The 19158-nt window shown below is 34.0% G+C and overlaps 2 protein-coding genes across 2 annotated transcripts; both read right to left on the bottom strand.

Annotated features, from left to right (window-relative positions):
* Window positions 1-274: 274 nt before the first annotated feature.
* Window positions 275-8111, bottom strand: LOC128244125 (N-acyl-phosphatidylethanolamine-hydrolyzing phospholipase D-like). The gene is made up of 6 exons (XM_052962142.1): window positions 8094-8111; window positions 7276-7450; window positions 5765-6066; window positions 5229-5380; window positions 4985-5099; window positions 275-532 (listed from the first exon to the last, which is right to left on the bottom strand). Exons 1-6 carry the CDS (start codon window positions 8109-8111, stop codon window positions 275-277), a joined length of 1020 nt encoding a protein of 339 aa, XP_052818102.1.
* A 4063-nt stretch (window positions 8112-12174) lies between these two features.
* On the bottom strand, window positions 12175-17204 carry LOC128244679 (N-acyl-phosphatidylethanolamine-hydrolyzing phospholipase D 1-like). The gene is made up of 3 exons (XM_052962712.1): window positions 16723-17204; window positions 16167-16433; window positions 12175-13045 (listed from the first exon to the last, which is right to left on the bottom strand). The coding sequence occupies exons 1-3, from the start codon at window positions 17095-17097 to the stop codon at window positions 12461-12463; spliced, it is 1227 nt and encodes a 408-aa protein (XP_052818672.1). The 5' UTR covers window positions 17098-17204; the 3' UTR covers window positions 12175-12460.
* Window positions 17205-19158: the final 1954 nt, after the last annotated feature.

Below are 19158 nucleotides of genomic sequence, written 5' to 3'. Positions count from 1 at the left end.
TAACATAAATGTGGTAACATGCAAAAGTTTTAACATAATTTTTAAGTCTAATAATAAAGGGCCATTATTTGCAAAATACAGTTAACTTATTTGCAAAATGCAGTTATCTAACTTATTCAATTACGATGGGTGGTTGAATACCATTGTATAAAGTCTCAACGCAATACATTAATTAGTTGCTGAGATATCATACTATGTGTGCTAACATGCAAGACCTTAACCAGAATTTCTAAGACTCATAATAAAGGGGCAAAAATTATATAATATAAAATGCCTAATTGGTTAATACTCCTGCTTCTTCCACTTTCTCGTCCTTGCTGACATGCTGGTTAGAGCCTGTCGCCCCTAAATCACCCGGGCCATTGTTGAGTCTCGGTGTTCCCGTTTTCTCTCTTTCCATAAAAGGCGGATCATAATCCCGGTCTTCCCCAACTATCCATGTTTCTCCAATTCGCAAGCTGAAGAACGTCTTTGGGTCCAGACCATTGTTGTACATCTGTTTTTCCAACTCCTGTGGTGGCTCCAAGTAATACTGAAGTAAAACAAGGTACACATACATACACTCTTACTTTATTATGTACAACAGAATTTCACATAGATTTTCTTTTTAAACACAATGTTAAATTAGTAATACTTTTAAATAACCATTTTAAAACTAATATTTGGACGATATAATGACCAGCTGATATCTAATAAACACACTAACTTCTAATATTGTTAAGTCCAACATTTTCCCATTAAATGATATATGGAAACAAAATTGAAACGGACTGCCGTATTAATGCTAACAATAATAAATTATGCCATTTCAATAAAATGCAATAAAATATATAAGTATGCAAGACTTTTAATTTGAACAGTTCATAAATAATCATTAAAGCGCGAATTTTAGTGTTACTTTTTGACGTCATTAGTGATCTTATATTACAACGCTTCATCGCGTCAGTTAACAACGTAACTTGGCTTTTTGGTTAAATGTACAAAAATGCGTTTTCTACGATAATTTTCCCACTTATTGCTAATTTTAGGGATGCAAGATAATATTTCAATCATGTTTTTTCCTGTCTGGATAGAAAATTCCTATCCTCGTGGCGGATTTTTCTATCCGAACGGGAAACATATAATATGTAGAGAATACTAGGTCAGTACCGCGGATGGAGGATGTTTATCTTGCAAGGCGGAGGAAAAACCGTAGCCGAGCCAGATAAACTTTTTCCATCCACGGCACTAACCTAGTATTCTATTTATCCTGTTACTTTGTTTAATTAAACACTATAATCACCTTAAATTATTAAATATCTTTAAAAGTAAGGGGGGGGGGCTGTTTTTCCCTGTTGACGTCATCACTCTCGCCCCCAAAATAGTTCTCAAAACTGTTCTTTTTCGATACGTTTATATTCAAAGTCATTGCATTTTAATACGTTAATATCAATTCAAAATATAAAAAAACACTTTTAAACGTGCATAAGCATGGATCAGTCTCCAAACATTATCTGATGATTTAAGAATTATTCCGCAAGTCACAGAGTGCAGTAGACTGGTCAAGATTCAAGATCCCGAGTGTTTACAAACAATCGCCACATATTAAATGGATTTACTGTACAGTAATTGATGTTGATAGTATTGGATGTTCAGAATTGCACCGGCAAAGAGATCATTTGTTTCTGTTGTAAGTGAGATATTGTCATTATCCACAGAAATGGAATAAACTATCGACGAGTATCGTTGAATGCTGTTTCACAGTTTCAAGCATTTACGGGTGGGGTAAGATTTTCACATCACATGTAGATTTCAGGTCGATTGTTTTGCCAGTGTCATTATTTTGCATAATGATGGGACTTTATGGGCGAGTGAATGTTGAGGTCGGCTGTTAGTGATCCATTGAAAAGATACTGAAACAGTATTAATTTGTGCTGTTCCTTTGACATTGAGAATATAGAAAAGAAGATCGTTTTCGCGGTCACATGACCACCTGACTGTAGATAAGCATCACGCGGTCTACTATCCTAATAAACTAAAGTTTACACGGCACCTTGTTATTGGACCGATTTGTATGCAAGTGACAAGATAAATACTTATAAAATGCATATAGATTTTTTAATGAAAGTTCTTGAGTTTGTTTTAGTAGTTTGTTATGGAACATTATTTTTTGGTAAATAAGGGTAAACCTAGCTGATCTTGGGTCTTCGGTAAAATAAAAATGAAGTATTCCGGAAGTGATTGTTTAATCTAAATAGTGCTCATATAATGTGTTCAATATAACATGTGGATTTAATACTTCGGACATTACCAGGATAAGTGAACACATTTTGTGAGCATTTGCATTTTGTGTGAATGCGTGTGCGAGTGTAAAATTAAAACTGATTTGATTCGTGATCACTCGTGAAATATTTACTTTCGTTGTTCAACAGTCGAAATATATTGCTATACATCGTTCACTGAAACAAATTAGTTTTCTTTTCAGTGTATGATAAAAATTGAAAGTCATTTATAACACCTTTTAAGAACAATGTATGCACTCGTAACGTTAATTCGAAAATGACGTCGTTGAAACTGTGTTCCGGTCATATGCGCTCTTTCTTTTGACTGGGACCGAGATTGGACTCAAATTTCAAACTAGTGAACAATATCAATATATATTTTCACTGTTTGAAACACTCGTTAAACTTAAAACTACCGGAAAGCATATGATAAATTATTTGCCTAGTGTAATCACTTTAAGAAATAAGGTTTGATTTAATTAAGGCCGAAAACCAAAGGAAATCAAAGAAAAGTCGATCGATAAAACTGGCGGCAAGACTTGAGGTCTGTTTATTCGGAGACAGTATCGACTGTGTCACTTGCGATTTATACATGACTTGGCTTATTTGGGGCGACAGTTTTTGTTATCAGCTGGTTGTATAACAATAAGTGTCCCCAATAATTTTACATTTTACTTTCCATTCCAAGGCGGTACCTAACAATCCTTGATAAACATACCTAGTGTTTTTATATAGTATATATGCACTGTACTGTTTGTGGAGTTTTGTGCTGTTGTCCATGGTTCTTGCTTGTGAGGTTTTTTTTGTTCTATGGCCTTTATCCCGTGCCATTAAACGGGGTTCATGTTTAAACTTTTCGTTACTAAGCTTGTTTCTGCATTTTTTTCACATAAGTATCCAAAAGGCTAGATAATTCATTCTATGTCTTCATTTCTTCGTATTACCAAATGCACTAGCCTAAGCTGACTATTTAAACTGCATTAAGCTATAAGGCCACAACAAATTGATCATTTGTTCTACGGATTTTGCCCAAAAAAAGTAGGAGCGAGCGAGCGAAAAAAAAAATTAAAATACTTTTTTTTAATTTAAGGCAATTCAGAGGCGAGCGCAAGGCGAAAAATAAAATAAAAATTAAAAAGTTTATTTCTTACTTAATTTATCATGCAATATGTCAAGAAATGCTTTTTAATTGCAAACATAGGTTCTTAGTTTAAATATAAATGAAGTTTAAATATAAATGAAACGGTTTTGATTGTATCACATGAAAATCTGTCCCAATATATAACAAATGGCAATAAGATCCAGTGCTTTACTATTACTTAAGACACTGCCGATTAAATTGCGGGACAACACAATTGAAGCAGTATTAAACAAATCTGCAAATGTGGCACCGGTCATTATATTAGAGCAGGTGGTGGAATAAAGATGTTTCCCTTTCAAGACCTCGCCTTTACCACGAACCAATGGTTAATAGGTCCGTGCCTTGAAAAAAAAATCATGACACCCTCCATAGCTTTAATGCCCGTAAGAAACAGGCCACTTTAATAACAGGCCACTTTACTACAAATCGATCAAAGAAAACAAATGGATAAGAACAAAGAATTGAGAAAATTAAAACAGTCATTTTACTTATAAAAGGTTTTATTTTTTGATTTTACTGATGTTATTTTTATACTGTACATGTATGTGTAATGCACTAGTCAATTGTAACCACAACCCCCATGGTCCGGGGAATAGCGGAGACTTTGACTTCCCGTCCAGCCAACCCCAGGTAAAACCAACGGCACTGCGGGGCCACCTGGAAGGTGAAAACACGGCCCATTTCACCGGCTATCTCCGGTATACCCCCGGTCCTGGGGGGGGGGCATGGTTACAATTGAATGGTGCATAAATACAGACTGTTTCTGAAACATTTACAAGTCCTTCTATTTTTATCATTACGAGTATAAAACTGAGAAATGCATTTTAGAATTTAAAAAATAACTCACGAAAACATGTTCATTTGTTGTAAGTCGAGTGTCCGTGTATTTTAATATAAGTTTTGCACTCAAAATCTGATTTAGTTATTATCTAACACTAAATTTTGAGTACAAAACAATGAATTACTTAAAACACACATAAATAATTATTGCCTTCGACGCTGTGAAACTGTTGTTGTTTACTGAAGACTATAATCCATTGACTATGACACTGATTTTCAATTAAAAATGTGTTTTTTACATTAACGAAAACTGAAAGTATCCTGCAAATTAATACCGGAAATAGATAACAACGGTGCGTCCTGCAAAATATTCCCGACAAAAAAGACTGTCAACAAATATCGGCTGTTTTGCGGTTACCCGGACCTGATTTTGTCCTGACACGAGGAAAGTTTGCTCGCGGAGTATGTAAAGCATGGAAATACCTTAAAAAAGGCGAAGTCGACGTTGCAGGTTCAAATTTTAAGTAAAAAAACTTCAGAAAATAGAGGAAATTCAGAAGTAAAAAAAATAAATAATATGCGCGGCCAAATAGTAAGTGCGGGCGCAAAAAAAAGTTTTTTTATTATTTTTTTTCGTTTTTCGAATTTTAGGTGCGGCAAATCCGACGAACCAATGATCAATTTGTTGTGGCCTAACGTGTGCAATGAAATTGTGTATGTCTCATTGCACGTGTGGTGTAAGTTAAATATTAATAAGTCAGACTCTCTGCACCGGGAATAACAGTGGAACAGACAGTAATACCTCGTTTGTCAGTTCAAATGTTCCCCAGTGAATACCAATTGAGACTCTACAACGTATGTCCATGTGGATTTTCACTGCCTCCTCCGGGTTCACCCTCTCAAATTTAGTGATGAATCTGCAAACATATGAACTGTATATTCAATTTCAAATTTGTTAATTTTCCTTGGATGACTCGTGCTTTTCAACTTGACAAATTTTTCATGATCACCTCATCAACATTAAAAGCATTGTGTAACATAATTACCTGGGCTCATATGCACCTATTGGTATTGATGCAAGATCAAAGGGTCCATATTTTCGGCCAATCAAATTAAATAGCTCGTCCTGATATCCTGTGTCCCCGGCAAAGTAATACTTGTATTTCGGGCTTTCCACTACCCATCCACACCATAGAGCCTAATAAAATATGAGTGAATGTATAAACATGTGTGATTTTTAACCTTTAAATACCTACACGAATCCTTGACATATAAACTAAACATAATTGAGCACCACATGAATCGATGTTAATCATGATGCTCTTCAAATTCTAATATTTGAACGACTGTTAAGTGAACATTTTTCAAAAGCATCATCAGAAGAGACTTCTGCTTGTGCTTACTTCTCATTTTTGTAAATATATACTTTAATTGCTAGAAGAACTAATTCTTGATATGTCATACTTACAAATATTGACTACCATGATTACTTTGTGATTATCTGTCTACTTCATATAATGTTTTTTCAACTTAATTGTATTTATTAAAATAAATACTGGTTAAGCCAAAAGCATTATCTTACATTGTTGAAGTCAAGTGGATATCGCTGGCACCAGTGTTGTGTTGGAGTGCATACAAATGTGAAGGAACCAATACTTGTACTTTCCCACCATTCCATCTCTTCCACATTTGCGCATCCTTTGTCAACGCAAAATTTCTTATTACCTAATCCGACTAACCATCTTGCCTTTGGATGAAGTCGAGCAATGTCCCTGACTGACTGAGAATCTAAGTGGTCGTGGTGGTTATGACTGATGATCACAACGTCTATCTGCGGTAGATCTTCTACTTGACACGCGGGAGGCGTAAACCGTTTGTTACCAAGTTTTATGCCGGTCGGGACGAGCTTAGTGCGGCTGTCGAGAGTTGTCAAAATAGGAGGTCGCGGGAGTTGTCGATTCGTTGAGGAGATTGTTCCCGAAAATGGGAGCTTCACTGACTGAGCTGAATAATGAAGATGAAGTTTATTTGAAAATCAAGTCCTTTATTTATTCTGAAAGCAAACACACACACACATATATATATATATATATATATATATATATATATATATATATCAATAAACACAAAGTACAAATAGATGTTACAAATACTTAAACTAATTTGGGGAAATTAGCATACAACTCGCTTTTAAAAATGCATGTGAAAGGTTAACTGGTTGACAACATTTCATATTACAATTAGTTTAATTTAATAATTGTTTGTTTAATAACTTTAATAAAATGAACTTTATAAATACTTGCAAACAGAAATAACATCTGTACATTTCTCAGTGAGTTCATATTTTAAGACAAATAATTGAATAACATAATTTCCACATAATTCAAACTTGTTATTATATGAATATAACTTCTAAATGTTTTAACAATAAATTCACAAAATATTAAAACTATTATATTTAAAAGTACTTTGATAAAATAAATTGAGTTAAACACAAAAAAGTAATATATAAAAATAATGACAACATACCTGAATAATGAAGATGAAGTTTATTTGAAAATCAAGTCCTTTATGATTTTCAGGACACAGGCTTCATCTTAAATACTAAGTTTTTAACAATATGATACAGATCTCAGATTTGATAAGCATCATTAAATCATTAACTTGTCAGTACAAAAATTCTAAAATTGAAGCTGAGTATCCTGAGGGATTGTGCTACTGTTTTGAAGAAAAATATATGATAGGTTGACATCAATTAAGGTAATTAAAGGAAACCACTTAGCCTAAGGTGGCCAAATTATTAAACTTAAAAACAAGTTAAGAATCTAAAAAGATATTTATTAACTGCCAAAAATATTATACAGGCTGCAGGCATTAATATGTTTACATGATGTATAGACATGCAAAGTTCGAAAAGGAGTTTTAGTCATAATAGTTATTCTTAAACTATATCTAAATAAGTAATTCTGAGTTAAACAAAATACACATATTATCCAAATAAAAACAAATATTTGTAATTACAATTATCATTTTTACATAAATTTATATTTAATTTATGTAGCAAAAATGTGGGGCATAATACAAGTTTTATTCCGAAACCAGCTGGACCACACTTCTCACTGAATACTGGATCAGCAAGTATATTCATCCCTTCTATCTGAACAAGCACAGTAGCATGTCCAATCCATGTAATTTGGATTTTGTCATGTGGCGGATTTTGTACTTTTCGAAAATCGTATTCCAGAACTGGATGGACCTTTTGGATTGCCTAAATTGTATAATCAACATCAGCCCCTAATTTCTCGAAGTTCTTAAGCTTAACAGGCTCAATCAGCTTATTTCATTCAGCCAAAATACATACTCAAATTTGGTTATGTTAGAGGAAAAATGATTTATTGTGAATATCATTAAACATTATTCTTTATTGAAGTCTAAAAACATTAAACAAATTCAATACAAAAATAGTGAGCTATAGTATGCTTGTAATTGTACATTCTCGGTAGAGATTTGCAGTATTTCTGACTTATACGTCTGTATTAATTAGTTATTACATTGAGTCGTTTTGATCATTCTTCTTCGACTCTTGGCCAATGGCAATGACCATTAATTTGTACTGGAAATATGATAAAAATCACTGAAAAATCATTGTTAATGTGGTTCCCGGTTTAGCTTCGTGCTCCTAGGGACAAATCGAAACGATCACAAGTTTGTTGTTATTTAATAAAAATACATATATATATCACGATATATATTACCTGTGGGTTATCCCATGGTATGTTGCTGTGTGTTTGTCCAAGTTTCTATTTCCCTAACTTCAATACACTTGGTTTAGTAAACGGGTTCCATTCACAGACAAAGGAGTTGGTGGAAAAAAATCCAAACCGTCGGTGTGTTCGAAATTCAAACGGTACATCCGCGTTTTCTGCCATTTTATAATCTGCATTTATCCAACAAAAATATCTTATATTATCTGTACAGTACTAAAACATGAATATACATGCACAGTTAGTATTTCAATAAATACAAATTAAATAAGGGGGTGTCTAGCCGCACTAATGCGCGTTTAGGGACTGAATCAGTTGTTTATGTGGACTTAGGGGCTTCACACATGCATGATCTAAAAATGCAAGAGCGATTAAATGTGATTCGACAGTACAAGTTTTATGTTCAAGTATGAGGTCTGTTCAAAGTTCAATGCTCAACATTATCATTGGAACATGAATCATAGTTCCTTTGCTCCTTATATACATAAATTATAAGAATCATATACACGTTTAGTAAATTGCGTATATTGAATGTGTTCTATAAATAACTTAAGTATAATTAATAAACATAAAATATGTTAAACAATGCCAGTTCATTCTACAGATACCTGTCATTGCCTATATAATATGTTTGTCGCTATAATGACTAAAAAATGTCGAATTAACACTTTATATATATATATATATATATACTGGCATGGATTAACACACACAGAGAGTTATATAACTTACTTTAAGATTACCTCGAATTTTTTCAGCACTGAGAGAGAATCTCTACATACTTAACCTTACTTTTTCCATAAAGTACATAAAAATCACTAAAATGAAAATGCCATGTTTCAAACAAAAGTTTAAAATGATTTCAGTGTTTCACTGTACAACGCATATTTGTTTTTGTTCAACTTTAAACCTATCGCAATTGCGCATATCTGATATAATTGCTCACTCAGTTTACTTCACTTGTGGAGCTGATACCACTACTGTGGCGTAGCTAGTCATTTATTCATTTGGATTCATAATTATGATCGGGGGCAGGTTCCTCGGAAAATTTTGAAAACCGTGATGCAATCTGGGCGTTCTGGGGTGCTTTATTTAGTATTGGAAAATGGACAGTGTTAGGCTCATGTAGTCGAGTAGACATACTGCAACTTTTGCTGATTTTCTTTTGACCGAATCATGTGAATTCAGCCGCGTACTCGCATATAGGCAGCTTTACGCGCATGCTCTAACTCTAAAGGAATACACATGCCGTGCCCGTCAGCCACTGTCAGCGAAAACAAAATGTATTTTGGTGTTTCGCTTCTCAGAAAAATATGTGCCTTTAACTGTAATCTTCATTGTAGTTTGCATGTTTACAAATGTTCCTTATGGCCGCTAAGTCATTGGTTCATAATAGTGACGTACTCCTAAGTTTAAAAAAAATATAAAATAAAAAAAATCTAAAATGAGTTATAAGTCGTCTTGTTTTTTATTGACATGCCGCATTTAGTGTGTATACACGCATGATTGTAGCTTTACATGAACGTTAACTATAATGTTAGCTTTTACTGAAATACATTGCCGCAAGCGGATGTCGGGGGGAGGGGTGCACCGGTGGGTGCCTCCATCCCCTTAAATCGTCCAAGTACTTTTTATTTCAATATAGGAGAAGTAAAGAAATAGAATAAGCCCAAAATGCACCATTTCGGAAAATAACAATTTAAAGCAAATAATTTTCGTTTCGGAGGGAGGGGCGCAAGTAAAAAGGGTAAGCCCATAAGTTACGCTCCCTCTTACATTGAATCCTTCAGCCGCCCCTGTTTATCTTGTTGATAATATGTTTGAGCATGTACGCGTATATATGTACTGATAATTAAATTATTATTTGATTGTGTAAATATGATAATGAGAACTATTTTTGCGCAAATCGTATTTAAAAGAAGGAAATCTAGATATCTATATATAGAGTGAATTACTTTAAAAAAGATCAATGAAATATGAAACAAGTACAATGTATTGTATTTATTACAACTAATATAACACACCATCCAGTCAAGCTAAAGATGTTAAATTCAAAACAGAGATTGTAAACAAAATAGGTCTTGTATTAGCAACGGTATCTAATGTTGATATATAATTTAAATATGTAACTCATATATACCACAATACAACACACAAAATATTGCCTGGTTACGAATCGCATTTCTCATTCTCAATATTCTCATTTATTGGATTGATTCAAAATAATAATAGGTTGGGTTTTTTTAAAGTATTACCTTTTCATTTGAATATTCACCAAGGAACTATATTAACATTATCTATGATAACTAGCAGTTTTAGTAGGGTAAAACAAGAATTTGAAACATTTTAAGCTGTCGTGTGGCGTCGTGTGGCAAAATCAGTTGAGATAAGAGATTGACTTTTTTGGGGACATGACTCAAAAGAACGATGGAAACACTCGCTCTGTCTTTGTATATACACACATATATTTATTCACTTACTTACAGGACTTGATCATTGAATCATTAGCTGATATGACGTTTTGCTCTGGACCTTATTTGTTTGCTACTAAAGCTTATTAATCAGTAATTGCATTCACATACTTAATCGTGAATGCATTAATCAAGAGTCAAACATTTAATTATGTTCAGATCGTTATTCCAGGCTGTATACATAGATGCTCTGCTCATTCCTGAAGGATTTTCCCCGGACTACTGGCGGCGGGACCAACACATCCCAGACCTTGTTCGGGAGATGGACAAAGGAAAAAAGGTTCTCGCGTCCGTATGTCACGGACCTTGGGTGCTCATCTCTGCCAAGGTAATACGTGACCGAAAGGTCACATGCTTCGAAGTCATTATTGATGATGTCGTAAACGCTGGCGCAAACTATTCCGACGCACCTGTGGTTGTGGATATGAATATGGTCACATCAAGGGAACCTAAAGATTTGCCGGACTTCTGTAAAGCGATTATTGCACTCCTTAAATACACAAATAGGAAGAGTGTTATAATCGCGCATACTTTTTTCAGGCATTTCGAAGAAAAGCACATTTGACTACCGAACTTATATTTTCATTACTATAATAGTATTGTTAACATCTTTAATGACTCTTCTCTTATATTTACTATCGTGATTTTTGAATTTAGACGTCATTGCCGTGAAATCCCTATATACGATTCATTTCACAAGTTAATAGATACAAGTTTTGTCTGATGAAGAAAATATGTTGTTAAAGACAAAGAAACTAGTAACTATGCTATAATTGTATATACTTAATTTTTTGGCACCATCGGTACCCACCGAAATAGATAAAAGCATTTTCAAGAATCGATAGTTTTCCGATGTTTCTATTGAAATTTGGGTGCTTAATAGTTAGTAAGAATGTTTTTAATCAGATGGAATGTTATTAGCCTACTACGTCAAAGCTAAGAAGTGTATGTTGTCACTACGTTTAAATCTATGTGAATCGGCATCAAGTCTAGTGTTCTTATACGGTATACCTCGAATATTACCGCGTACCATTTGATGCGAGGCCAGTCAATGTAGTAAGGAGGATTTAGAAGTAGTCTTTTTGTCATTCATGCATTAATAAATCAAGTTTTTTATGTTTCTATAACGAGTAAATTGATTCACAGGTTCAAAGAGAGTGCCATATAACAGATACCATGCAGGTCAATGATCATTAGTGTTTTCCTTTTCTATGAATGACACCTGGAAGAGGTTGAATGCTCTGTTTTGTGGATCGGATTTTCGTTGCTTGCCATTACTTTATTGGGTACATCATCTGAACAGCGAGTTTTCTCTTTCATTATGTATATCAATGAAAATCCTCTAATGGCAAATAGATTTAAATGGTATTAAGGGACCAAAACCTCGAGCGGATCCTGCTAAAGACATGCATCACTAGGCCTGATACATATTACCCCGGCTGTAAATTTAAATCAGATCTGAATGTACACTATATGGTAAAAAGGTCACAAGTCTGTGGAAAATACTCCGAACAAACCCAGCTGAACGCATGCACCACTAGGCTTGATGAAAAAAGACTGAGAGATGAAGCACGAAAAACTTCTGGTACACTAGACTGTGGAAAAAATAAATTAATGGTAAAATACGAAAGGTCACAGCGCTGTGTATATAGTCCGAGCAAACCCTTCCGACGGATATAATGAAGAAGTTTGTTTAAAATAACATACAGAACATCAACATAAATATGTTGACGTAAGCAACATATTACACTTATATGTTTTTCAAATTGCAGATATATTTTATTTTACATCTCAAGATTTCAGCTTATGTGCCTTTAACATAACACGTACAATCAATATTGAGCATTTGGAAGCACGTAATAAACACAAAGTGTTTTTTTTCAATTCAGTTGTGACTGCTAATTGACAGTTCTTGAAGTATACATGGGAAGTTCGTGCAGTACGAGGTTAAACCACATGCAAGTCCGAATAAGTTCCTTGAGAGAGAGAATCAAAACACAATAAATCAGATCTCTGACAACACTGTATATATTGTCACACTCATTATCTATCTCGTGCTGAACGACCTGTTGGCTTAATTCCAGAAGCAGAATCTTGATTGTTACGTGGCGATGGGGCATCTGGAGACAAACTTCTTCTCGGTTTAGAACGCCCTGTTAGTTTAATTCCAGAAGCAGAATCTTGATTGTTGCTTGGCGATGGTGCATCTGGAGACAAACTTCTTCTCGGTTTAGAACGCCCTGTTGGTTTCATTCCAGTTGCAGAATCTGCATGATTGTTGTGTGGCGATGGTTCATCTGCAGAAATTCTTTTCGGATTAGAACGCTCTGTTTGCTGCACTTCACTTTTCGTTTTAATATCCTGGCATATTCTGTGAGTCCTATGAAGGTGATCACTTTCGCATTTCTGCAGAGCGGTCTCCCTTTTATAGCCACTTAGATCTCCATCAAATGGACCATTTGTCAGTCTCGGTGTTCCCTCTTTTTCTCTTTCCATGAAAGGAGGGTTATAATCCCGGTTTTCCCCTACTACCCATGTCTCTCCGATTCGCAAATTGAAGAACGTCTTTGGGTCCAGAGCTCTGTTGTACATCTCTTTTTCCAGCCGCTGTGGTGGCTCCAAGAAATACTGAAAAATAACTAATTGTACAAAAAACCATCAGGTATCTGACAGTTTATTAAAATGAGTTTAATACTTGTTCGTCAAGAAATATTATTCGCTTCAACTGAGTAGTCATGATACCTGGACATACGCACATACACTTTGAACAATGGCATAATTGAAAACGACGGAAAGGTTCACATATCGTGTGGCCGTATTCATAATAGCTTCTTTACTTTAGTTATTTCCTAACTTTAGTCTATTTCTCACTTTTTTGATAGTTAATTAAACGAAATATGCTTTTAAAATTAAAGTATGCGTTTTATGTTTTTTTATCATACCACAAAATATATACTTAAATAAGATAGTGAATTAAGTTAGGAAATAACTTAAGATGCTTTATGAATACCAAACCAGTATCATTTCATTTTTGTGCAGTTTTCCCAGATGTATGTTCAAGGCCGATGTCACGATCGGAAGCCATGACAATAACAGCTATTCGTAGACGAGCGTCTGATGTTCCCATCACATAGACACGGTTTCATCTTTTACTTGACTTGATTAGAAATCTTTTTTTTTATTCTTTATATTAATCATCCTAAAATAACTGTATGTTATAAGTTGAAATTGATATGTTCTTGTTTGATAATTTCATAGCTAGGTGATCTAGAGTCATTACAGTAAACCAGGTTTTTCTCATATGCTATCTAAAGATTGTATTCAGCAGGACTTGTTTAGATTATTGTAGAATTTTCTATTTACTCCAATTATTGACGTGTTACAATAAGTAATATTCTTACAGAATTTAAAGCTGCACTCTCACAGATTTACCGTTTTGACATTTTTTTTCCCTTCTTTTTTTCTTAGAATGATTCAAATTCCGTAAATAGCTAATAAACAGTAATATAAGACTACTGACAAAAGATCAGATCGCATATTTGAATAATGTTTTATGGCTAAAATCGTTACTAACACTTTAAGAAAAATGCATAAAACATGAACTTTTGAACATAAATATAAAAACCTGCGATCTGTTTTTTGTCAGCAATCTTATATCACTGATTTGACGCATTTTTGATATGAGATTGCAGGTTTACAAAGTTCTTGAGGATTTTTGTACTACGTTTTGAAACATTTCTATAAGTTTTAGAAAAGTACAATTTCTCTGATTTATGTGGTTTCTGTTACCTTAGTTAGTCTGTAAAAGTTTAACTAATTCTAGATTTTTTATATAAAATTTTGGATTTAATTAAATACTTAATATGTGAAAAACTACAAAAAGAAACTCAGTAGCAAAACGTAGCATAAATCCAGTTTTATGGCACTGGGTAAACGCGCCAAAGACATAGAGGACAAAAACAAGAAACATGGAAGAACAGTTCAAAACTCCACAAACAGTACAGTGCTAACATACTATATATAAAGTATTATGTGAAGTGTTCTGAAACTGTTGTTTGATTTTAAATAGTGTTCATAAAGTGTGTTGCATGTGGAATTAGATATGTGCATCAGGCCCCAATTTCTCGAAACTTCTTAAGTCCCTTATAACAGGATTAAGCTTAAACCACTATTTTTTGTCTTTCAATATTTTGCGTTTTATATACTCAATCAAATGTTTTAATATTTAAGAAAGGAATTATCGTTACGATTATCACAATAAACCATTTCTCATTTATAAAAATTCAATTTAAGTATGTATTTTTGCTAATTGAAATAAGAAGCTTAAGCCGATTAGGCTTAAGAAGTTTCGAGAAATTGGGGCCAGGATCAGTGAATATTTTGTGAATTTGATTTTGGACTTTATTATTTATCCTAAGTTTTTACACATTTGATTTGAAATGTCTTTGTAAAATTGTTGGTTAAATAAACTTTGTTTACAGTTTGTTGCTGACTTTCATTCACTGTTGCATTAGGAGGTCTTAACAACGTAACGGCATTATGATTCTCCCGTTTTTAATAAACGCCAATTTCTGTGTAAGATCAAATTTGATCACAAAACATATAATTATTTGCTTGGTGTAATGATCACTCAGTGGTTTCTTTCTCGATTTTACGCTGAAAACCAACACTTCGTCAATTATTCTCTCAGATTTATATTCTGTAAATCAATATATGTTGTACAGAGGAAATGGTTCGCAGTAATACAGTACAAATGGTAATGAAAAATATCCCATAAAAACACCCTTTTTAAAGCCCCATAACCTATATTTGTGTTGTAATCTAATGAAAAATATTCTGAAAATTTCAAAACGATATTTACTTGTAAGACAGTTTGATCTAAAAATATACAGAAATAAACGAAAGGTAAATAGAAATATTCGTCGGCAGCAAAACTTGAAATTGGTAATATAAGGTGGTGCTTCTAGTCGGGGACCTTATCGACTGTGTCATTGGGGTTATATTCATGTACCAGTTTGGTTTCATAGAGCATAGACACAAAATACTTGGCGAAATGGGTCAACATTGGGTTGTTTTTGTTTTGTGTGAGTCGATCTGATCATACTGTAGAAAAAGAAATTATAATATGTAGGGAAGTTCTTGTCATCTGCTAGTTGGATGATAAGAAGTGTCAAAGAGATTAGATTCTATGGCTGAGAGAGTATGACAGGTTCATCTCAACCCGAGGGTAGGGTGTGTTGCGGAAACGAGTTTTTTTCCCCACCTCAGTTAAACAAAATGAGGTAAAATTTATTTTTTCACTTGAACTTTTTAGTGCGTTGTGAAAATAATGCGCGTATAGATAAGTGATTGTTCGTGGTTGTCGTGGATATGCGCGCAGTGATTCAGATCATGTATATAGTCAAATCCTTCTTTATAAAGTTTTGAGGAGAGTGTAGTATTATTTCTTGAATGGGGCGTGAATTTTTTTATGATGGCATTTGAAGCTAGAAATGATTTATTTGGATTTAAATATTTCCACAAGACAAGGTTCCATGATGCTACAGATGACAGACCAGACTTGAACAACGGAGGTTATTGTGTGATGAGAATGTCCCTTTAATAAATTGTGATTTAAATTGATATAAGTTATTCGAATGATGGTGGGTATGTCTCATCGTACATGTGGAGTAAGGTAACTTTTAACTAAATATTAAGAAGTCAGACTCGCAGCACCGTAAATCACAATGGAAGAGACAAGGAGGTTTACCTCATTTGTCAGTTCAAATGTTCCCCAGTGAATACCAATTGAGACTCTACTATTTATGTCCTTGTGGATATCCACAGCTTCCTCCGGATTCACGCGCTCCAATTCGGTGATGTATCTGGGCTCATAAGAACCTATTGGGATTGCTGCAAGATCAAAGGGTCCATATTTTCGGCCAATCAACTTAAATAGCTCATCCTGGTAGCCCGTATCCCCGCCAAAGTAATACTTAAAATTTGGGCTTTTCACAACCCATCCACACCATAGCGCCTGAAATATATCAATGAGATGTTTTAATATGCATGTGTGCATGTTAGACCTTTAATTACGTAAACACATTTTTGACTTCTGCACTAAAAATTATTTTAATTTTATTTTTAATTGAGCACCAGATGACGCGACGGGTTTATAATTATCGTTAGTTTAAAGTTTTCCACCAAAAGACCGCGTGTCAGTATCTTACATTAGCTCTTGCTCAATCTTTTTTTTCATTATGCATTATGTATGTGTTCTACTAGTAACGACTGTAAAATAAACATTTTCAGAGGCATCATCTTACATGGTTAAAGCCGTCTGGATATCGCAGGCACCAGTGTTGCGTTGGCGTGCATACAAATGTAAATGCACCAACAGTTTTAGGTTCCCACCACTTCAATTCTTCCACATCTTTACATCCGCTCGTCTTGCAAAACTTTGCATTGCCTGAACCAACCAACCACTTGGCATCTGGGTGATGTTTAGCAATGTCCCTGACTGACTGTGAATCTAAGTGGTCGTGGTGGTTATGACTGATGAGCACAACGTGTATGGGCGGTAGATCTTCTACTTGACACGCAGGGCACCGAAACCGTGTGTAGCCTAATTGTAAGCCAAAACCAGCTGGGCCACACTTCTCACTGAATACTGGGTCAGCTAGAATATTCTTTCCTTCCATCTGAACAAGCACAGTAGCATGTCCAATCCATGTTATCTGGATTTTGTCTTGTGGCGGGTTGTTTACTTTTTGAAAATCGTAGTCCAGAACTGGATGGACCCTTTGGATTGCCTGAAATGTTCATGTATAAGCTCAATCAGAAATATATAAATTAGAGCTATGTGTAGGAAGTAGCATTTTATTATAAACGATATACTGAAACTCCTAACGCATCAGCTATTGCTAAATTTAAAATGAAATTTTCAATCCCATTAGAGCACAAACTATCGTGAAATGTGAAATGGATAAAGCAAAAGCTATTTCATCGAGTATTTGAATACAGCACGTTATGATGACATCCAAAAAATGAATTCTGGATGGTTAAGGACAAAACATAAGAAGAAATGTTGTATGACAAAATGATCGATCATTCTATTGTTCAAATAATATAAAGATGAAAAACCTAACGATTATTCATGATTGCTTTAAACATAAACCAGAATAATGTATTGAATTTGCATGGTTTTCATTCTTTTCAAAAGCCGTTTATAAAATCAAACAGAAGTAAAATTTGAAAGTTTTTTTGAGCCAGTATGAAGAAATTGGATACAGTTTCTTTCGTGATTTCCAAGATTATAAAAGGAGAATCTCATTCTTTGCATGCTAAACTAAACAGCAAAAAGAGATCACATAAGGAACTCTATGCAACTGCTTTGCTCATCGTTATAAAAGGTAATGTTCAATATGCAAATAAAAAAACCAGCGAAATAAGATCACTAGTACGTATTTAATCCATATAATTAAGTTTCAAGTTTTATTAACAGACTATCAAAAAGTCCAAAGCCGATGTGGACAAGTACATACATTAAAGGAGTTTACTATTGATTCAATGCATATAGCATACGAGTAAAACAATCAAAGTTCAATATTGAATAATATAATGTATAATGCAATTTTGACAACAACATTATTTTTTCAATTGATTGCCACTACAGGACTTTCAAATGCTCCATCAGAATCTTATTTTACTAATTCACTAGTGTTAACACCAGTAAGTGAAAAATGTATCCCGATTTTCCTAATGAGAAACCTAACGTTTTTTAGTATAACATGAGTCAAAAAGTGTTCTCTTTATACCGTGTGGTGCAATGATGACGAAACTACATTGCAACAATGTATTTAAAAGAAGCTTTCAATATATTCCTTATTATTAGATAGCCCTTAAGGAGTTGGCATTAGTATATTGATGAATGTTGTTTTGTATTCAAAATAATAAACAATGATAAAAATCAGAATTGAGTTCGGATTATTTTTAACTGTGTGAATCGTGAGAAGTTATGCTATGTTTATAAGACTGCTTTCAGGAGGTCTCTAGTGAGCATGTAATATTATTTGTTCTTAAAATTTATATACAGTCGAACCCGTTGGCTCGAACCCGATTGCTTCGATTTTCCCGTTGGCTCGAGCTGGATGGATAGGATCGATTCTTTCTACTGAAGTATTGCTTCTTGGCTGATTTTTTTCCGAAGCTTGAGGTATCATTGCCAACTTTGGAGCTTATCAGGGTAACGATGGTCTCTATCGATTTCTCCCCTCAGTGCAATAGTAGCGTTAAGATAAGCTAGTTTAGCACTTATTTATCTATTGGACGCAGTGTGAGATTAAGGCAGATAAGATTCTTTTACATATTATATTCCGTGTCTATTTGTTGAAGTCTATAATTGATCGTTTATCAAGACATTTAATTGGGACCATTTCCACACCTTTATTTTAACAGTTTGGTAATTTTTCTAATAGCAGTGTAACACAAATTTGGTTGTGAAATTTCGGAAAGGAACAGCTAAAATGAAATATTATCTGCAGCTGCTTTCATTTAGTACCGGTCTTTAACGATACAAGTTAAAATGTCATTGATGTTGTATTGACAATAAGACAGGTATACTCTTTTATTCTATAACAACACGTTGATTAAATTGCATTTTGACACGTTATGTAAACCTAGTGCACTCGTTACTAAAAATATGCTGACAAAATTCCATGTAACACATTTTTTGCCTAATCAAAATTATATTTACGCTATTT

Source organism: Mya arenaria, chromosome 8 (assembly GCF_026914265.1).
Source record: "Mya arenaria isolate MELC-2E11 chromosome 8, ASM2691426v1".
NCBI classification, from domain to species: domain Eukaryota; kingdom Metazoa; phylum Mollusca; class Bivalvia; order Myida; family Myidae; genus Mya; species Mya arenaria.
This window is presented reverse-complemented; position numbering and strand designations above follow the sequence as displayed.

What these genes read in the sequence shown, in the direction of transcription:
- LOC128244125 (XM_052962142.1), bottom strand. An exon ending in ATAGGTGCATATGAGCCCAG is followed by an intron (nt 5,100 to 5,228) that starts GTAATTATGTTA and finishes ATATGTTTGCAG; the next exon opens with ATTCATCACTAAATTTGAGA. An exon ending in CATTTGAACTGACAAACGAG is followed by an intron (nt 533 to 4,984) that starts GTATTACTGTCT and finishes GTTTTACTTCAG; the next exon opens with TATTACTTGGAGCCACCACA.
- LOC128244679 (XM_052962712.1), bottom strand. Translation starts at nt 17,097, where the DNA reads ATGGAAGGAAAGAATATTCTAGCTGACCCAGTATTCAGTGAGAAGTGT. An exon ending in ATCCAGACGGCTTTAACCAT is followed by an intron (nt 16,434 to 16,722) that starts GTAAGATGATGC and finishes GATATATTTCAG; the next exon opens with GCGCTATGGTGTGGATGGGT. An exon ending in CATTTGAACTGACAAATGAG is followed by an intron (nt 13,046 to 16,166) that starts GTAAACCTCCTT and finishes GTTATTTTTCAG; the next exon opens with TATTTCTTGGAGCCACCACA.